Source organism: Zasmidium cellare (genome assembly GCF_010093935.1).
Source record: "Zasmidium cellare ATCC 36951 unplaced genomic scaffold M409scaffold_48, whole genome shotgun sequence".
NCBI lineage: Eukaryota > Fungi > Ascomycota > Dothideomycetes > Mycosphaerellales > Mycosphaerellaceae > Zasmidium > Zasmidium cellare.
Genome location: NW_022986992.1, coordinates 83,480 through 103,038, shown reverse-complemented (window position 1 = coordinate 103,038; position 19,559 = coordinate 83,480). Strand labels below are relative to the sequence as shown.

At 54.2% G+C, this 19,559-nt stretch overlaps 7 protein-coding genes across 7 annotated transcripts; 4 read left to right on the top strand and 3 right to left on the bottom strand.

Annotated features, from left to right (window-relative positions):
- Positions 1-112: 112 nt before the first annotated feature.
- M409DRAFT_70417 (uncharacterized protein) lies at positions 113-1,162 on the top strand (the record flags this gene model as incomplete). The annotated part of the gene is made up of 2 exons (XM_033818720.1): positions 113-145; positions 203-1,162. 2 exons carry the CDS (start codon positions 113-115, stop codon positions 1,160-1,162), a joined length of 993 nt encoding a protein of 330 aa, XP_033661338.1.
- A 734-nt stretch (positions 1,163-1,896) lies between these two features.
- Positions 1,897-2,805, top strand: M409DRAFT_70416 (uncharacterized protein; the record flags this gene model as incomplete). Its single annotated transcript, XM_033818719.1, has 4 exons — positions 1,897-1,960; positions 2,007-2,354; positions 2,439-2,546; positions 2,597-2,805. 4 exons carry the CDS (start codon positions 1,897-1,899, stop codon positions 2,803-2,805), a joined length of 729 nt encoding a protein of 242 aa, XP_033661337.1.
- A 690-nt stretch (positions 2,806-3,495) lies between these two features.
- On the top strand, positions 3,496-6,732 carry M409DRAFT_29070 (uncharacterized protein; the record flags this gene model as incomplete). Its single annotated transcript, XM_033809296.1, has 2 exons — positions 3,496-3,552; positions 3,616-6,732. 2 exons carry the CDS (start codon positions 3,496-3,498, stop codon positions 6,730-6,732), a joined length of 3,174 nt encoding a protein of 1,057 aa, XP_033661336.1.
- Positions 6,733-7,134: 402 nt separating this feature from the next.
- M409DRAFT_70414 (uncharacterized protein) lies at positions 7,135-8,047 on the top strand (the record flags this gene model as incomplete). The annotated part of the gene is made up of 3 exons (XM_033818718.1): positions 7,135-7,262; positions 7,379-7,485; positions 7,518-8,047. The coding sequence occupies 3 exons, from the start codon at positions 7,135-7,137 to the stop codon at positions 8,045-8,047; spliced, it is 765 nt and encodes a 254-aa protein (XP_033661335.1).
- Positions 8,048-8,310: 263 nt separating this feature from the next.
- On the bottom strand, positions 8,311-14,088 carry M409DRAFT_29068 (uncharacterized protein; the record flags this gene model as incomplete). Its single annotated transcript, XM_033809295.1, has 2 exons — positions 8,311-14,005; positions 14,075-14,088. 2 exons carry the CDS (start codon positions 14,086-14,088, stop codon positions 8,311-8,313), a joined length of 5,709 nt encoding a protein of 1,902 aa, XP_033661334.1.
- Positions 14,089-15,212: 1,124 nt separating this feature from the next.
- On the bottom strand, positions 15,213-17,154 carry M409DRAFT_70412 (uncharacterized protein; the record flags this gene model as incomplete). Its single annotated transcript, XM_033818717.1, has 4 exons — positions 15,213-16,627; positions 16,681-16,760; positions 16,812-16,927; positions 16,993-17,154. The coding sequence occupies 4 exons, from the start codon at positions 17,152-17,154 to the stop codon at positions 15,213-15,215; spliced, it is 1,773 nt and encodes a 590-aa protein (XP_033661333.1).
- A 678-nt stretch (positions 17,155-17,832) lies between these two features.
- M409DRAFT_70411 (uncharacterized protein) lies at positions 17,833-18,789 on the bottom strand (the record flags this gene model as incomplete). The annotated part of the gene is made up of 1 exon (XM_033818716.1): positions 17,833-18,789. One exon carries the CDS (start codon positions 18,787-18,789, stop codon positions 17,833-17,835), a length of 957 nt encoding a protein of 318 aa, XP_033661332.1.
- Positions 18,790-19,559: the final 770 nt, after the last annotated feature.

Here is a 19,559-nt window from a genome sequence, read left to right as displayed (position 1 = left end):
GCCCCGGGTTCTCCGCAAACGCGCTTTGACGCGTCCTCCCCACTTCACACTTGTTCGCAACATTCAGATAGGAACAACAACCCGACAAGAGACCTTGGAATCGTCTCGCAAGATGCCGACCCTACAGAGGCGAAAGCGCCGATCGGTCAGTCTGCCTTTGCAATTTCTCTCAACTCTCCACTAACAGTAACGCGTGCTCCAGGAACCTGAAGAAGCCGAGTCGTCTGACGGCTCGCAAGGACCAGAGACCCAACGACGACGAACGACAGAAGATGCGGATGAAGAGGAAGACTACGGTGTTGGCGGTGCCACACAAGGTGAAGGGACCAACGAAATGGCCATGAAACTCGTGCGACTGGCTCTGGCCCTCGAGTTTCAACGAAGACCACTCCGAAGAAGCGATATCAGCGAGAAAGTTCTTGGACCAAACGGAAGACAGTTCAAGCATGTGTTCAACCAAGCGCAGATACACTTGAGAACGGTGTTTGGCATGGAATTGGTGGAGCTTCCGGCCAAGGAGAAGGTCACACTGCAGCAAAAGCGGGCGGCTCAGAAATCTGCTTCACAGGCCAAGGCAACGGCCTCGTGGGTGCTGACGTCGATTCTGCCGTCGAATTTTCGGGATCCGGCCATCATTCAACCACTTTCGGCGCCTACGGCTGTGGACGAGAGCAAATATACTGCGGTCTACACCGTACTTGTGTCGATGATTCGTCTTTCTGGTGGAGCTCTTCCAGACGCGAAGATGGAGCGAAGTCTACAGCGACTGCAAATGGAGGATAACACACCGGTTGTGGATTTTGAAAAGACGGAGAAGCTCATGAAAAGGCTGGAGAAAGATGGTTACATCGTGCGTATCAAGGAGAGCACTGGGACTGGAGAGGATGATGTGTATTGGACTGTTGGACCACGAGGCAAAGTTGAGATTGGTGATAATGGTGTTCGTGGCCTCACCAAAGCTGTGTATGGAGAGCAGGAGAGCGAGACGGCAGAAGATGAACTGGAGCGGAAGATCGATCGATCCTTGGGCATCAGCGAACGACTGGAGCAAATCAACCGAGAGCAGGCTGCCGAGAAGCCCAAAAAGGGAGGTAGGAAGAAGCAGAATCAGCAGCAGGAAGAAGAGGAAGAGGACGAAGGCGAAGACGAAGAAGGCGAGTGAAGATCCCAACAGGACCGAGCCCTCTGGGTCGCTATTCCGACATGACTTGCGTGGCTTCGTAACGACCAGCAACCTATCTGCGAGTAACAGCCATCACCCAGGCTTCCACCAGTAATCCATTGCACGAGGACGCAGCTGTTCTGTCCTGGTCGTACCAAAACGCACAGCACTTACAGCACCCCCTGTCCGCCAAGAACATCAGAACGAACAGGCTCACAACCAGCTTAGTCAATGCTGATCAGAAGGTTGGAAATGTCTATGAACACACGTCTCTGCCCCGAGACAGATGTGGATCTCGCATGGCTATAATGGATTACTACGCGTGCGGCTCAAGCTTGGTCCCATACAACAACCATGTCTTTCGCCGGACTTTGACGCGGATATTGGGGAGGCCGGGAGCTGTGCTTCGATTTGACAGCTCTTATGCAATGCTCTGCAATGCGAAAAGGCCGTTCGCTTCTGCCTCCGGCGTGCAGAAGGCCGTTCGAAGTTGCGCGTTGTATCGTAGTAGCGCTTGGAACGATGGGTGGTATGCAGTGTATGCCTGCAAGCGTCTGGGTTGGTAGTCTTGTGGCTGCTGGGGGTGGTCGAGATGCAGCAGGTCTACCAAGCCGTCAGCAAGCAACAGGTAACAGACATAGACATGTATAAAGAGGGCTTGCGAGGCCGTAGCAGATAGAAACAGCACGATCACTACTAATCACTTCTGAAGAGTTACTTGCCTGACATCCAACATGAAGAGTTTCACCACCTTGCTCGCTGCAGTAGCAGCCCTCCTGCCATACTCTCTCGCCGACGGTAAGTCTCCAGAACATACACAACACAAGTACTAACAAGCACATAGCCGTCCCCTGGGAACGCCTCAACAAAAACGACTCCCTCTTCGTGATACTCGACCTCCAAGTCGGCCTCTACAGCCTCGCCCGCGACTTCGACGCCACGCTCTACTACAACAACATTATCGCCCACGCGGCCATCGGCCAGCTCTTCGACATCCCCGTCGTGCTGACGACCTCCGCGGAAACCGGCGCCAATGGACCTTTGCCGAAAGCGATTCTGGAGATGTATCCGGATGCGCCGTTGATTCAACGTCAAGGGGAGGTGAATGCGTGGGATAATCCGGCGTTTCGGGAGGCGGTCAGGGCGTCGGGGAAGAAGCAGATTATTATGGCGGGGATTGTGACGGATGTTTGTGAGTGTTTTTCTTTTCTTTTTTCTTTTTTGGCGCCTGAAGAAGACGTGGCGTGCTGAGGGGACAATTGGCTGATGGGTATAGGCACCACTTTCTGCGCGCTGTCCCTCAGGGCTGAAGGCTACAGCGTTTGGGCGAATGTCGAAGCTTCGGGCACGACGACTGAGTTCATTCGGGATGTCTCCAATGATCGTAAGTCATCACTGTGACAATCCGTCGAAGCAAAAGCTGACCCATCGCAGGCATGGCCAACGCCGGCGTCCAACTCGTCAGCCTCTTCAGCATCATCTGTGACTTGATGCGAGACTGGAGACACACGCCAGGAACGCCCACGGTCCTGCCTTGGTTGGCGAAGTACTATCCAGTCTATGGTGTGTTGGCCGAAGCGCATGGTGGTGCTGTGCTGAATGGGACTATCTCGGAGGGCGAGGCGGTACTGTTGCCTTATTAGTTGGACACGTGGATGATGCGAGGTGAAAGTGGCTACGGAGAGGGCTTGAGGAGGTGATGAAATGGTAGAGGCGGATGGATGGATGAAAGTGGGTAACACTCGTTTAGTGGTGAAGTTCAGGCAGTCGTTGGAAAAGTACTTGCGTTGGAGCCTTGTCTACATCATGTTTTGTAGATGTGACGTATCTACTCCATCGATGCACGAGATTATCGGCTATCACCTGTACGAGCAACATGTCGTTTTCGAATTGTAGTATGCAGAGCATTGCACGAGGTGCTACAACATTAAAGGCAGAGAGAAATGGATGATGGACCCTGCGGAGGTGACGTCTCTCAGCGCCGAACGAATGAGCCACGACGAGGCGCAGCACTTACGGCATTGGGGGCCAGTAGCCGCGAACTAGTTCAGAACAGAAGACCATGTGCAGTGCAGTGCAGTGCATGCATGCGGATGCGGACGAGGTTGTGGATGTCGTCGGCAGGCAGAAGAGACGCTCCACTCCCCAATCGTCACCGAGCCATTTCTATGCGTATGGGTCTGAGCAGGCCACTCCCATCTCCTCCGCCGTAGCGGGTGCCACCGTCCTCCTCTCCCACTCTCCCACTCACCTACCGCCGCCGCCGAGCCACTCCTCCACCTCCACCTCCTCCCCTCCCATCCCTCCATTGGCGCCGCCTAACTGGATCCGCCATGTCCTCGACCTCGAATGCGCCGCAGGGGACCTTTCTGCCCGGTACAAAAGTCCAGGTAAGGCAGTCCTCCAAAAGTAGTTCTTCCAATACAGGACAAGTATTGACTGATTCCCCCAAGGTGGGCAGCCACAAGGTCTACATCGAGAAGTACCTCTCCGAAGGCGGCTTCGCGCACGTCTACGTCGTCCGGATCCCGCGCGAGAACAACAAACATGAGCTCGCCGTCCTCAAACGGGTCGCCGTGCCCGATAAGGAGCACCTGGCCAGCATGCGGACGGAGGTCGAGACGATGAAGAAGCTGCGGGGACACAAGCACATCGTCACGTATATCGACAGCCATGCGAGTCAGCTGAAAGGCGGGGGGTATGAGGTGTTCCTGCTCATGGAGTATTGCAATGGAGGGGGACTGATTGATTTCATGAACACCCGGCTGCAGCATCGGTTGACGGAGCCGGAGATTCTGAAGATTTTTGGGGACTGTGCGGAGGGCGTTGCGACGATGCATTATTTGAAGCCGCCGCTGCTGCACCGCGATCTGAAGGTGGAGAATGTTTTGATATCGAAATCCGTGGGCGGAAGTCCGCTCTATAAGATCTGTGATTTTGGGAGTACGGCGCCCCCGCGACCTGCTGCCACGACGGTGGAAGAGGGGAGGCTCATTGAGGATGATGTTCAGAAGCATACCACGATGCAGTATAGGAGTCCGGAGATGATCGATGTCTGGAGAAAGAAGCCCATAGACGAGAAGTCGGATATCTGGGCGCTGGGTGTCTTGCTGTACAAGCTGTGCTATTATACCACCCCCTTTGAGGACGTGGGACAAATGGCCATCTTGAACGCCAGCTTCAAGTACCCCAGCTACCCTTCATTCTCGGAGAGGCTGAAAAGATTGATCGGGACTATGCTCAAGGAAGATCCAGTTCACCGGCCGAATATCTACCAGGTGGTAAAGGAGGTCTGCAGTATGCGAGGGGCGGAGGTGCCGATCAAAGACATCTATGCGAATCGAACGCATTCAGAAGCGCGAAAGAACCAGTCTCTGCCAACGCAAGAGTCTGTGTCATCCGCGCCGGTTGGACTCCAGAAAACCGCACCCCAGGTGGAAGTACAGGCGATACCAGACATCACGCCCATGCGCAGAGGTCGGCCAGGAGCGCCGGCATCTCAAACTGCAGCAAGCAAACCTGCGCCTTCTCCAGCAAGAGGTGATCCTTTTGCTGCGTTGGACTCCAAGAACTATGACATCCGAGCTGGCGCGGTGGATGAACTCTCCAAGCGATTTCCTTCCCTGGATGAATTCTCGATCGCTCATGAAGGCGGTGGAAAATTCGCATTTCCATCCTCGCAACCTTCCGGGACGCAAGCTGCGAAGCCTGCACCTAATCATGATCTCAGCGAACGTGTGACGAATGCATTGGCGGATGAGTTGTTCGCTTCCAAGTCTCCACCGCCATCAACGGCACCAAAGCAACAGGAGTTCCCCAAGGCCCCAGCGAGGAAAGCGTCCCCGTCAAAGCCCGCGCCCTCTACAACTGTCAAGGAAGTGCGGCAGCCGGAGGCACGGCAACCGGAGCTGAAGCAGCCTCTGCCTTCGCGAGTTGGAGTTGTGTACAAGTCTACTGCTACTGGCAGTTCTCCGCCTCCAATGCCGCCCAGGAAACTACCGCAAGTCAACAATCAGCCAATCTGGCGAGTACCAGACAACGCTGAACACGAACGATCATCGAGCCAACCGCGAGCGTCAGAGTCGGCACAGGCTGATGCAACGTTACTGCATCCCAGCCTGCCGCCAGAGAAAAGGCCGGCATTGCTGGAAGTTCATCGATCAAAGTCGCAGACGGCGACACAGGCCGCTGCGCATGCTTCCAGTTCGCGCCCTTCCCTTGAGGGTGGAAGACCAGCAATGCGTGACCTCGATGCTTCTGGTGTGAATCGCACGAAATCGCTGAACTCAAGGACAAGGCCAGCAAGCATGTACGTGTCGTCCAACATGGACTATCTGCGCGATCAGGAGCAGTCTCGCAAGCGCCCATCTATGGAAATCCGGAGACACAGCCGACATCCATCGCAAACGAGAGACGCGGCGGCCGCCGAAGAAGAAGCCATCGAAGATGACATGGACTATCTTCGAAAGACGGAAGGTCAGGATGTCGATCGGAAGAAGTCGATGAAGGAAGCTCTGCGAATGCACGGCCACCATCATCGGAAACGGTCGAGTCTGGATGCGGTGCGATCAGGCGCGAAGAACATGCTCACGGGAAGATTCGGTGATGCATTCAAGAAGTTTGAGCACCACAACTCTCAGGAACATCCACAGATCAAGACGGGGTTGATGACCCCTGAGGCTCGAGACCACGACGAAGAGCCGCAGTTGCTATCTCCAATTACAGGGTCTGAGGCTACGCCGAGCCGACACTCGGATATGGACGACGAAACTGAGGATCTGCCTCCAGACGTGAAGCGAGAGATGGAACGAAGAAGGTTGAGTCAAGAAGAGAAGCGTGTTGCTGAGGCGGCTGCAGAGTATCGCGCTCGCGTGGCAGCTCAAGGTACTGGAAGTGCGGCAATTCCAACTCGTGCCAGCACAATCCAGAAACGCGTTCAATCGCTACTCGACGAAGGCAGACAATCCCCGGTCCCTCGCAAGACGGCAGAAGGTTATGGACGATACACCGAGTCGAGCGATAACGAAAGCAGACCCATGACACAGCCGAATGTGCCAGTGCCAAGCGGAAATCGGCCTCCTGTTCTTGCCAGAAAGCCTATGGTTGATGCCGGATCTTCCAACAACCCATACCCGAAAGTCAGGCAACAGCAGCCGGAGATGCCACCAGCGAACGTGGTTCCGGTGTCAGCGCCAGTGCCTGCCCCGTCCGTCTCTGATTCAGCACCGCTTGAGAGGGTGCCATCTCGACCAGGACCTAGCGCTCCACCGAAGCCCAAGGCGCTCAGGACTGGCGGTCCCGTTCAATGGCCGCCTCCTGACCAACCGGTAGACACAACAAAACCTCTGCCTGCGAAACCCACCGGTGGTCTGGCCGCCTTGCTCGCCAAGGATCTCGAGGGAGTGCCCGACTACCCGCCACGAGGCAGCAGCATGAACCAGAGCGTCCCTGCGGCGGTGGCGACGCACAATCACGTCTCTGATGATGATCTGGACAGCTTCAGCAAACGCTACCCGAGTCTTAGTGGCATTGAAATGGTCGAGACCGATCTTGATGGACGACAACGCTAGTATCAACATGAGCGCTTGTTAGGAGATTTACGTTAATGAGCAGCCAGGGAGCGTACTGCCTTGGAATCCCAGAAATAGATAGATGTGTACATTTTTGGACTTTGTTGCGAAGCAAATCTAATGTTATACACTGTCGTTTCATTTGTCCATGGTGAAGAAAGAAATGGGCAGCGGCGATGCAACTACAGGAGTCGCGCCTTCCTCATCGACGTCATCACATCCAACCTCACCTCTGGCCTCCATCGACAACACCATGTAGCACGAAACCTGTGCCAGATCCAAACCCCATAAATGCAAATGATCACTCGCCAACTCCTCCGACCCCTTCCCATCGCCGGCATCTCAAGTCTCATGCTTGCAGCGACTCTGACAACAAGTCCATCCAAACCCCCCATCACCACAATGTCAACATCAACATCTAACCAACAACCTTGGCCCGTGAAACAATACATCCCCCGCCATCAAACCTGGCCGTACAACCCCTCGGATTTCACACGGCAGGATAATTCTCCGGATGATGGGTTTTATAGGTAGGTTAAAATATATCGTTCCACAAGTTTCATCAAGCCTTGGAGATACATACATACATACATGTAATGTGTCTTATAATATGACTTAGTGCTAACTTCTACCACCCAACAAACAGCGCCCCCCGCTTCGTGACCCACATCGACGACTTGGCCATCGCCTCGTTACGAGAATACTACGATCACGTCCTACCGCGAAAAGGGAAGGTTCTGGATTTCTGCTCCAGTTGGATCTCGCACTACCCTCCCTCCATCGAGGACGCCGCGGCGAAGGGGAGGTGAAAGTCGTAGGCATGGGAATGAACGCGGCGGAATTGGAGAGGAATCCAGTGTTGGATGGAGGAAGAATCCTGCATGATTTGAATGCCGATCCGGACGTTTCGAGAGTTTTGAAAACGCACGGCGCGATCGGTGACGATGATGGCGAGAAACTCGATGCGTCCACAAACGTCGTGAGCACGGATTATCTCACTTCACCTGTTGAAGTCCTGCACTCCCTGCTACACGCGACGAAACCCGGGGGTCGCGTGCACCTTACCATCAGCAATCGGTGTTTTCCTACGAAGGCGATTGGGAGGTGGTTAAGGGTGAGTGAGGAGGAGAGGGTGCAGATGGTGGGGGATTTTTTGTGGTTTGCGGGGTGGAGGGGGATTGAGATTGTGGAGTTGAGTGATGGGGGGGTTCAGGGGGGTGGTGGTGGAAGTGGGGGGTTGAAGGGGTTTTTGGCGGGGATGGGGATGAGGGGGAGGGATCCGGTTTGGGTTGTTAGGGCGGTGAAAGAAGGGTAGGGAAGGGTTGAGAACGAGGTAATCGTACAGTGCTGCTGCCTCTTCTTCGTCTACGTACGCTACACTTTGCAAGCAAAGCAAAGCAAGGAGGACATTCACTCAAGCCGAGTCCTTATCCCGTCGCGTCCTGTCCTCTCCTGATACAAAACACCCCAGGCTATGCTACATACACCGACCGACCGACACACGCCACGCTTCGCTTCGCTAATTAAACACGTTCAAAACAACAACAGAACAACAATCGGATCATGTCATAAAATAACTCATGCCTTCATCGTCTTGAGGAAGCCATCCAGATTGAACTCTTCCTCATACTGCTTGTCATCCCATAGTTCCGAAAGTTCATCCAGAATACCCTTCTTGCCCTTCTCGCGCATATTGCCCTCGGCGTCGACGGCGTTGGACTCGTCCACGCCGTTGGCTTCGGGCTTATCGGAGATGGAGAGGTTTGGATCCGTCTCTCCTAGATTGAAGAGGTCGAGGATTTGGTCCGTCTCCATGGTGCCCAGGCCGGCGTTTTGTTGGTTGACCACGGTCGAGGCGACGTCGATCTTGAAGCGTTGCAGGTTCAGGATCTTCTCTTCCAAGGTGCCTCGCGTGATGAGACGGTAGACGTTGACGACCTTCTTTTGTCCGATACGATGGGCACGGTCCATGGCTTGGAGATCCTTCTGCGGGTTCCAGTCGTGCTCGACGAAGATGACGGTATCGGCACCCGTCAAGTTCAGACCAAGACCACCGACGCTGGTCGTGAGCAGTAGGCAGTCGATGGATGGATCTGAGTTGAAGCGGTTGACAATGTCCTGTCTCTTCGAAGCCTCCACAGAGCCGTCAAGTCGAGAGAAGGTCACGCCTGGCAACATCTTCTTCAACACGGTACCTTCCACCATGTCAAGCATCTCCTTCATCTGACAAAAGATGAGTGCACGATGTTGAGAGACGGCTTGATCTGCCGTTGGCACACCTCCAGCATCGTTCTGTTCAACCCCTATTCCACAGTCGACGAGGAGGTCCCGAAGAGCTGTCAGCTTGGGAGCGTGCTTCGGATCCTTCAAGCTGGAACCCTCTTTGGCGAGAAGTGCTTGGGTTGCAGCATACTGCTTATGAGTCTCCTTCATAACCATAGCCGGCGAATTGCAGAGCTTACGCATATACTGCAAAGCCTGGAAGATGTGCTGCTTTGCTTCCTTGTCAGCACTGCCAGCCATATCTTGCAGAGACTTGGCTTCCTTCTTAGTGAAGTCATCGAAGAGTCTCTTTTGCAGTTCGCTGAGGTCGCAGTAGTAGTTCTGAAGGATCTTTGGAGGAAGATCGTTCAGCACCTCTTCTTTCAAACGACGAAGCAAGAACGGGAGAACTTGCTTGTGCAGAGACTCGATTGCCAGGGCACCAGCTTCTTGTTCTTTAGAGGATGACTTTGCGAATCGACTGGCTGCGATCGGCTTGGCGAATCGGTCTTGAAACACCTTCTCGGTACCCAAGAATCCGGGCATGAGGAAGTCGAAAAGTGACCACAGTTCCAGCACGTTATTCTGGATAGGAGTACCTGACAAAATCAGGCGATGGTTGCTCGCCAGGCGCTTGACGGCAATAGTGACTTTGGCCTTGGGGTTCTTGATCAAATGTCCTTCGTCAAGAACGCAGTAGTTCCAATTAATAGGTGCCAGAATGTCGACGTCGTTACGAGCGATTTCGTACGAGGTGATGACAACGTCTGCTGTGCCTAATTGGTTCCGCACCTTGCTACGCTCTGGTGGAGGACCGGCGTACGCGACTGCGTTCAAGAATGGAGCATAAGTCCGAATCTCTTGCTTCCAATGTCCGGTGAGAGTCGGCGGACAAATGATCAAAGAAGGCAGACGTCTGACTTCTGGTGACTGAGTCTTCTCGTACTCCTCTGCTCGAAGATGGTGGTCGCTGGCAACAATGCAGAGAGTCTGCAAGGTCTTGCCAAGTCCCATGTCGTCACAAAGCACTCCGTGAAGATGGTAGCGATTCAGGAACGCAAGCCAGTTGACGCCTTCTTGTTGGTACGAACGCAGCTCGGCTTTGATGGCGACGGGGATCGTAAATGGCTCAACCTTCTTCGGATCAAGCATCTGAGCAATGAACTTGCGTTCTCTGTCTCGGCCTTCCAGCAAAGACTGAGGAAGACCAGGTGGATCAGGAATACCGGCTTCGAGCGGCACCAGCTTGACCAGAGTCGCGAAAGCTGTAGTTGCAATGAGACGTACGCCGCTGTCGGAATCACTCATGCGTCCGAGGACAGGCACCAGGAGGAAGATGACATATGGCAGAATACCGTCACCCATCACCTGGATCAGATGGTAGATGCACTCGATAGCACCTTGTCTGAAGACAACTTCGTGGGCGTTGTTGATCGGTGGAATGACTTGTTGGACAAGCATGGTGAAGCCTTGCACGGTGATCACGCTACAGACACTGGCGAAGCACTTGGCTGCAGTGTAGCGCAAGACTGCGAGGCGGCATTGGAGCGCCCGTCCCACGAAAGGCAGCAGCTGCAGGACCCAATCGTGGAGAGACGAATCGAAAGTAGCGACGAGTGCTCGCAACGTCGACATGGCATCGACGGCTTCTTGTCCGATCGTGGTGTCTGGATCCGCAATATCGGCAGGGAGTTCAGTGGTGAAGCACTGCTTGATGGGGCCTTCGATAACAGCCTGCAGTTTGGGCACTTTGGTGAAAAGATCCGCACCGAATAGTTGGCAGAGCTGTTCCAGAGCGTCTTTTGCACCGCGGCGAGTGATGCGAGCTGCCTTGACTTCACGCTCGTGCTGTGCTGCATCCGGGCGGTCCTGGATATCTTCGTCCTTTTGCAGTGAAAGTATGCCAACCTCTTTATCCGCGTTGGGATGGAACTCAGGGGTCTCGCCAACTTCCATACAGCAGAATTTGACCAAATTGCCCACGACCTTCTCGACGACCTTGTTGCGCTCGTTGGCGATGAGCTGACTGATCAGACCAGATACTGCTGACGCAGTTTTGTGTTGGAGATCGAGGTTGTCTTCCTCCTTGATGCTGTCCATCAATGCCTTGATGGTTAGCTGAGGCTTCTTAGGTATGTTCTGGAAAGCCACAAGCGCAGCGGCTGCAGTAGACTTGATTCGCAAGTCCATCTGTGCCTTCGCAGTGTGCGCCTCGCCAATTGCAGTCTCGGCATCTAGCTTCGCGGTATTCAGAGCCTCAGCAGCTGCCATTCTCTGAACAGTAGACAGACTCTTCTTGAGACGCTCGAAGTCATGACCGACAATCTTCTCCGCATCACTGATTGAGAATGCGTTCTTGCCAGCTTCAGGATCGCCTTGACATACAACCGCAATGATCGGAAGCTTGCTGCCAGGTACGTGGCCACTCTCGGCGAACGCGTTGAGAAGTTGTTGGCATTGTGCACGAACAATGCGCAGGTAGCTTGTCAGGTCACTGTACCAGCCAGGTCTGTCCTCTTCGACGAGATTACGCAAATCCGCGCAAGCTGCTTCTCGCAAGGGGTCTGGATCGGGAACAGCAGCTGCGAAGCCTTCGAATGCCATGGAGGTGAAGAGTTGGGTCGAGCCGTAGACGGACTTCAGGTTGGGGAGAAGTTTGGGTCCAAAGAATGCTTCTCGCTCTTCAGTCGGGAACAGAGAAATTGCCTTGCCGAGCGCGCGTGAGGCGAAGATGCGCGATCTGATCATAACATCTGCGCCCACAAGGTCGACATCTCCCTGCATGATCGCCGCATCGATATTGTGCGTGGTCGCTGAAGTTGGCGGAGGGGCGGAGCTCTCTTTCTTGTCTGATCTCCTTCGCTTCTTGGGCGGCTCAGATCCATTGACCGGAGAAGAGCGGTGCGCTGTAGCCAAGGGAGCATAAGTCTGTCCAGATGGCTTGATAAACAGAGTCGAGTCCATGGGAATTGGATGCCGGCTGATTCCAATGGGATGAATTGTGAGTGTCATGAGCGGCACGGCATGCGGCTCGAATTCTTGCTTGAAAGCAAGAGGTCCCTTGCTCACCAAAGCATCGCACAAGGCTGTCCAGACTTCCAATGAAAGCTTCAAAACACCGTCGTTCCTCTCAACCAGAAGGTTCTGGTAGACCAAACGAAGAGCTTTGCCGTTCACCCAGCCCTTGGTGTCCGTGCCCTCAATATTGATGAATGTCAGCAGCGCACGAAGTACAGCAGATCGTACGCTCGTGATGGTATGCCGCAGGAAGGGGTATAGTCGAGGCACAAGTTCGTCGAAGGACTGTTCCGGATCCGTGGCAGCATTCTCCTTCATAGCAGCCAGGACTTCAGGGAAACTACACAGCTTAGCGAGCAGGTCCATGACCGATCCTGTACTGGCAGAAAGATCGTCCGACAGGCTAGACAAGCACTCCCACACCACACTGATGAGATGGCCCAGCTCGTCCGACCGGACATTGACAAACTCCTTGGCCACAGGTATGAGGGTAGCGGCGCTGACTGATCGCACGTCGTCGTCTTGGTCCCCGAGTCCCTTGATGACACACTCGAGAACGCCGTCCATAAGAGATCGATCCTGGAAAAGCAGATCCGTTCGAACGGCCACCAGATATCGCATGCCGATCATACCGCCATGGCAGGCGTGCCATATTCGTCGGGACACCTTCAGGTCCTTTTGCATCACTAGTCGATATAGGATGCGGTTGATCTCGTGAACAGAAGATGCCGGCAGAAACTGCAGGACCACCCCCAGAACCTGGCCGGCTGTCTCTCGGATAGGGGCCACGGCGTTGTCGGAAACGTAGTCCGCAAACCGATCAAGCATGAAAACGCAGCAAAGACGACACGCAAGGTCGTCCAGCCACGCGCGATTCAGTGCCTCGTTCTCCGGCTTCTGCTTGCCCGCCTGTCGCCCCGCGCCTCCGCCATGAACACGCACAATCTCACGCAGACCCATAGCTGCACCGTGGCGTATCTCCCACGAAGGATCGAACAAGTCGACAGTTAGGAATTCACACAATCGCTCAAACGGCCACTCGTTTCCTTCCTCCTCCGCTTCTGTAACAAGTGTGGATTTTTCGGGAATTGGCATACCTTTGAACTCTGACACCACCTTCGAGTCATCGTCGCCGCCTTTTCGATCGATTGAGAAGTAGTCGCCGTTGCCGTTTTCTTGGTTCTCCTGCTTGACTTCAGGCTTGATGTCATCCGCAGGAGTCTGTGTCAAACTGGTGCTGCCACGTCTCGCCGCAAAGTCGTACTTGAACTTCTTGTTATCGCGTTTCAGTTCTTCTTTGCGACGTCGCTTGAGCATGTTGAGCTGTCGCTTGCTCATTTCGACGCCACCTGGAGTCTGTGGTGGGCCCTCTTCCGGAGATTTCACAATAGCCTCTTCGTTGGCCTGGGAAGCTTGCTTGCTGTCGTTTGTGTCGATCCGAGGTAGACCAGGAGCAGAAAATGAAGTTGCTCGGGCGGTGATGTCCTTTTCGGTGACGAGGTCTTCCTCAATGTACTCTCCCCCAAGACCGAGTCGGGCGGTGAGAGTCTTCTTTTGATGCGCCAACCGCTCGGTGGCATTAAGACCTGCGAGCTTGAAGTCGTACTGTTTTCCGGCACTACCAAGCAACTCCTTGCCGTAGGTCAGGATAGCTTCCACATCCAAGGTGGCGAGCTGAAGTTGGTCGGGTGCGGTGGAGATGGCTGGCACGTCCTCCTGCTTGATCGAGTCGGTGCCATTTTCGTCAGGTTTGACCTCATCAAGCACAGCATTTGGGTCATATTTCTCGGCATGCTCGACGATGCCGCCAATCGCGCGAGCCGCAGCGGTCCGGGTATCCCATGATGGCGACCGCAGATAAGGCACAACACGGGTGAGTAGATTAAAGAGTTCGTCGGGGTGGTTTTTCTGCACGTCAGCGAGTTGCTGGGCAGCGGTATTACGGATGAGCTGGGTGCTGCCGGTCTCAAGCAAGGTGACCAGGCGGTCGAGTCTGCATAAAAATCACGTGATGTTAGCGTATGCAAAGGTTAATGTGAAAGTTGTACTGAGTTGAACCAACCTGGATGTGGTCATGATGGCAAGCAAACGGCATCAAATAATCATGGAGCAATATCCGCGCCGGAGGGAAAGAAAAGGCAAAGACAAGCGACGACAGGGTCGGGCGGGGCCATGGAGACGTTTCACGTCGTTGTGCGCATCCAAGCGGCGTCGAGGGTCGGGGCGGTCGATGCAGAACTATTTCAATATCTCGAGCGTGTCGTGCAGCGCGTGATTGTGTCGTTTCGGACGGTCTGGTGAAGTGGTTGGACGCGGGCCAATCAGCAGTCGCGCAAGCTCCTCCGCAGCGCGAGCTCTCGCGGAGTCCAGCGTGCGGCGAGGGAGGAATGCGGCAATATGTATTCAGTTGCTTTGACTGCGGGCGCTAGGGCCACCACCTTCGCAAACGGCATAGCTCCCTCGCTCCCGCTGCTTCAGTCAACACGGTGTCTTCATTTTCGCCTACCTTTTCGCACTCGTCAAACAGAGCCTGCACCTGCCATTCCTATTCATACTAGTATTCATATCCATTCGCTGTCGATATCCCTCCTTCAAATCTTCATCAAAGTCTACCAAGGCCTCGAATGCGATCAGCTATACAGCAGATGCAGAGGCTGGCGGCCTAGCTCGCAGGACCAGCAGAAAGCTCCCCCATGCTCCTTGCAGATCATCAACGATAACCTCGAACGTCAGCCGCTCAGAACATTCCCCGTCCTAAAAACCCACCACGCATCGGAAAATACGCCATCTCTTTCGCTCTCTCTTGCCCGTGATGACCTGACGAAAAAGGGATCTCCCTCATGCATCTTCAAGGGCGACGCTGGTTAAATTTCTCGTGCGCTGGCACAGGCGACGGCGTTCGGAGATTTCGCAGCCGCTGCAAAGCCAAACCGGCCTCATCCTTACACATGCCTATAAGGCTGCAGACATCCCGCGGGTACCTCTCTTTTTCATCCCAGTCACGAGGACAGCACGCGATTTTATCATGAGCGTCATGTGCAGTTGATCGTGTGCGTGAAATTCTATCTAGGCAGCACAGCACAGCAATTCGATGAGTCGACAATCATCAGGCATACATACAGTACCTACAGCATATCGACATTTGTACATCGCCAAACTCAAAAGTCTCCAGACAGCCTTCCGCTGACAATACGCAGCATCTACTCCGCCTGCCTCTTCACTCCCTTGGCCCAGTCTCTTAGCACATTCTTCCTCAACTTGCCAGTGCTCGTCTTCGGCAGCTCCTCCAAGATCTCGACCTCTCTCGGAACCATGAAGCGACTGATTTGGCTCTGCTCCTTCGCCCACTGGATAATATCCTCGCCCTTCAACGAGCCCTGCTTGCCTGGCTTGACCGTCACAAACGCCTTTGGTCGCTCACCCCACTGCTTGTCTTGCACTGCTACGCAGGCAGCTTCGAGCACGTCCGGATGCGTCATGAGCATACCTTCGAGTGCCACAGAGCTAATGTTCTCACCCCCAGAAATGATAATATCCTTCGCTCGATCCAGAATCTGAATTGCTCCATCTGGATGCCACACTGCAAGATCACCACTGTGCTGCACGCCGCCAGCAAAGAGCTTTCGTGTCGCCGCTGCATCTTTGTAATAGCCTCTGGCGCAAAGATTGCCAATGAAGACAATCTCGCCGATCTCCTTGCCGTCCTTGGCCACGTCTTCGATCTTCTCACTCGCATCCCATTTCCCGGTCTCGTCTTGATCTGTTTTGATGACTCGAGCTGGTAATGAGACAACGAGACCGTGGCCCTGTCTTGCCATTTTGGCGTACTTATCCTTGGCTGGCAAAGTCTCCCATGAGGGCATGTGGTAGCCTTTTGTGATTGGTCCATACGTCTCTGTGAGGCCGTAAACGTGCACCGGGCGAAGATTGTGTGCCTCCATAGTCTCAAAAAGGTGAGCCGAAGGTGGACTGGCCGCGACTGTTACTCGCACAGGATGCTCCAGCTTCTCTGCGTTCGGGTCTGCTAGGAGCAGTGTGTTGACTGTAGGTGCTGCATTGTAATGGCTGACGTGCTGTTCCTTGAGCAGCTTCCAGATATAAGGGTAGTCAATCTTTCGAAGGCAGTAGTGAGTTCCTCGGACAGCTGTGACAGACCAAGGGAACGTCCATCCCATCGCATGGAACATGGGCAATGTCCACAAATAATGCGCTCTGTCAGCTTTGGGATGGGGTACATTCAGACCACTCTCAATGATGTTGCCGAGGGCTGCCATATAAGCACCTCGATGCGTATATTCAACACCTTTCGGTCGTGCTGTGGTGCCTGAAGTATACGCCAACGCAATCAAGCTGTCTTCGTTAGCGACTTGCGTCTCAAGTCCCGCCCAACCATGTCCGCCAGTTCGTTCATCATGTTGCATTCCTTCCAGAACAGCTTTATCATAATCTCCGGTGTCTTCGTCAGTATCGGTATCGATGATGAAAGGCACATGAGGATGATTCCTTCGGAATCCATCAAGAAGCGGTCGGAATTCAGCATCAACAATGATTAAATCAACTTCTGCGTGGTCAAAGATGTATGTGATGTCGTCCATCTTCAGTCGATAGTTGATCGCTAGATTAAAGTGAGCGGGTTGATGTAAGCCATGAGTCTTCCATACCACTTACCAACATTCACAGCACTTGCACCTCCAATGCCGTAGATCGATTCAAGAAATGCCGGAGTGTTCGTGCACAAGATACCCACCCTTGCCGATAGTCAGTGACCGTCATTCCCGCTATGATAACTTGATCCATACCTTTTGAATCCATGCTTCTTCAAATAATACGCCAGACCTCTCGCCCGGTCGGCCGTCTGCTGATATGTCCTCTGGAGCGTCTTCCCATTCGCAGTCTTGTGGTATACCGCAATAGCCTATATCAAATCCATCTGTCAACCCCACCCGGCTCATTCGCTCTTCACGTTGGTTGTTATCCTACATCAGGCTCAATGCTTGCAGCTCGGGGCAAGAAGAACGTCGGGCTCAATTGGTGGATGTGATATGAGTGGTTGTATGAATCCCGCATATTGCTCTGATCTGCGGCGGTGGGTGAACTGGACGAGGGTACGAAGTGGGCGGCAAGCGAGGACAGGCGTTTCATAGCGGAGGACATCTTGGGCGATGGATATCGATTTGTTTATACTGATTTTCGCCAATGTTTATAGATCGAAGGGCGTATCGCGGCTCGCGTGAGACAGCGGGTGGTCGTTAACGACTACACAATCGAGAAGGCCTGCCGCTGGACGGGTGGGACACTGGCGGGGTGTTGTGGATGAGGACTGGAGCTTCTAGGGACGCCAGGTGAAGGACGAGAGAGTGGAACGAGTGAAACAAGATCTATAAATGGGCAAGGTGACCTACTCATTAAGCGTGGAAGAAGGTTTGCGGAGAGGTGGCTGGCCCGCAGCGACAGCCATGTTGGTGGATGAGGTGTCGTGAGCGGGTCGTGAGCGAGCTCGCCGATCCTCGCTTGATCGCTTCGGAGAAATGGGAAGTCACGACTGCCAAGCCAACATTGAGAGACATGCACCAAAACAAGAAACTCCAATGTTTGGTACAGCGAGGACCAGAAGGAAAACGTCCATGTTCGAGGCTCAATTCTGAATATACCACATGTCATCGTCGGCACGAGGCACATAACGTTGCACATGCCACGTTTGTCCCACGTCGCTCAGAACGCCTCGCCATGCAGATGTTATCGAAGCCCGTCGTACGCAATAAAACAGTTGTAAGGAACAGCGACTGAAACCAGTGTGGGCTCTAGTCCACAAAAAACTGCTCATGACTTCATGGCAGTGTCCAAATCCTGCAAGACCTTCTGGGTCTCCTTCACGAGTTCTTTCCTGCGAGTTCGCGCATCGGCGTCGCCTTCAGTCTCTACGGCGTCAAGCTTCAGTAACACTTGAGTCAGAATGGTCTCAGACAAGCGCTTGTGCTCGAACGTCTTCTTCGCGGGATCGGTTGGTGGTGAGGTTTCAAATGCTCGGCAATCGGGGATGAAGCTCTGTAGCTTTTGATGCAGCGCGTTCAGCTTGTCAAGAGGTGTGGCAGGCGAGACCGGCGGTTTGGGCGACTGGTTGCGTGAGGGCTGCTGGCTGTTTGGTACGCCCAGATTAGGTTCGGCAGGCTGTGGCGTCGATGTTCCAGATGTCTCGCGCTCGCGGTCTTCCCGTCTGTTGCGACGCTTGGTCTTCTTGCCTCTGTTGCGGCGTCGCTTCGCATCTCCATCGGCGGTTGATGGTTCGTCGCCAAATTCATCATCGTCGTCCTCGCTGTCGCTGGGCGACTCGATCTTCTCGGCCAAAGTTATCATGAGCTCGGCACCATCACGCAGACCCTCTTGTTTGCATGTCTTCGCGTCGTCTTTCAGATTCTTGCCCTTGTATAGCAGCTTGATCCGCTTGGGATCGCCTGTAGTGGTCTTCTTTGCAGCCTGCTCTCGCACTTGTCCGATTGTGAGCTCGCCCTTGGCGATACTGTAGGCTGGAAAATGTACTGGGAAGTCCTGCTTCTTGTTGCGCAATACCAAAACGTCGGTATCTCGAGGTGGGCCATAGTCGTCTGATGTGTCTTGTGAGGATTGCTGCTGGTTCATGGTTTCAGCTTGATGCTTGCGCAAATCGTCGGCGGTGATGTAGCTGAAGTCGGCATCACTGACTTTTGTTGGGCCTTGCGGCGGTGATCGCGTAAAGGGCGAGAAGCGACCCAGGTTGCCAAGGCGCGATGTCCACGACATGGCGAGAACCACAAAGGTGGTGAGCGCAAGGAAGAGCGAGGTGCTCTCGAGAGTAGTGCGGGTTGAGAGAAAGTCGAAGAGGATGGTTTGAAATCGCTCGAGTGTGCCAGTGTCTTCTGGAGGCGATTGCGGAGTACGAGAGCCGCCGAGAAGGTGTTCGAACGACCTGGACACCTGCGCGATTGCGTCGCTGATGTTCGGGCTTAGCGGTAGGATTGAGGAAAAGTTGCCCTTCAGCAGGGAGTTGTAGGCGTGCTCGAAGATGTTGGGGGACGCCACGGTTGCTGCGAGCAGGCAGAGAGCAGGGAGAGCGGGCGCAACAGTGCGGTTACAGTTGCAGTGGACGTCAAAAGTTTGCAGGTTCACTTGGGTGCTGCGATGACGCTGCTGGCCCGCCGCTGTGCGCTTCGTTCAGTCCTTGAATCGCTGACTGCCGTGCACGTGAGTGTCGAATCCCGAGCGGTGAGGCGAGCGAATGTCCAGTTACAACAAAGTCGACAAGGTGGTGTGCGCGACAAGCATGTAGGTAGCGCTTCGAGCGGCAGTGATCGTCTGCGATGTCTGATGTCGTCGGCCTCAAACTCAATAGTTGAGCCTTGGGGCGCGTGGAGAGACAGAAGTCGTAGCGAGTGACGTCCCATGACTTTTGAGTCTATCAGTCAGTGCTTTCTCCATGCCAAGCGCACTTTCTCAATTCGACTTCAGTCTATCCAGTCGACGACCGACGCCCGCCACAATCACCGACATTTCCCTCCACCAACACCCCAGGA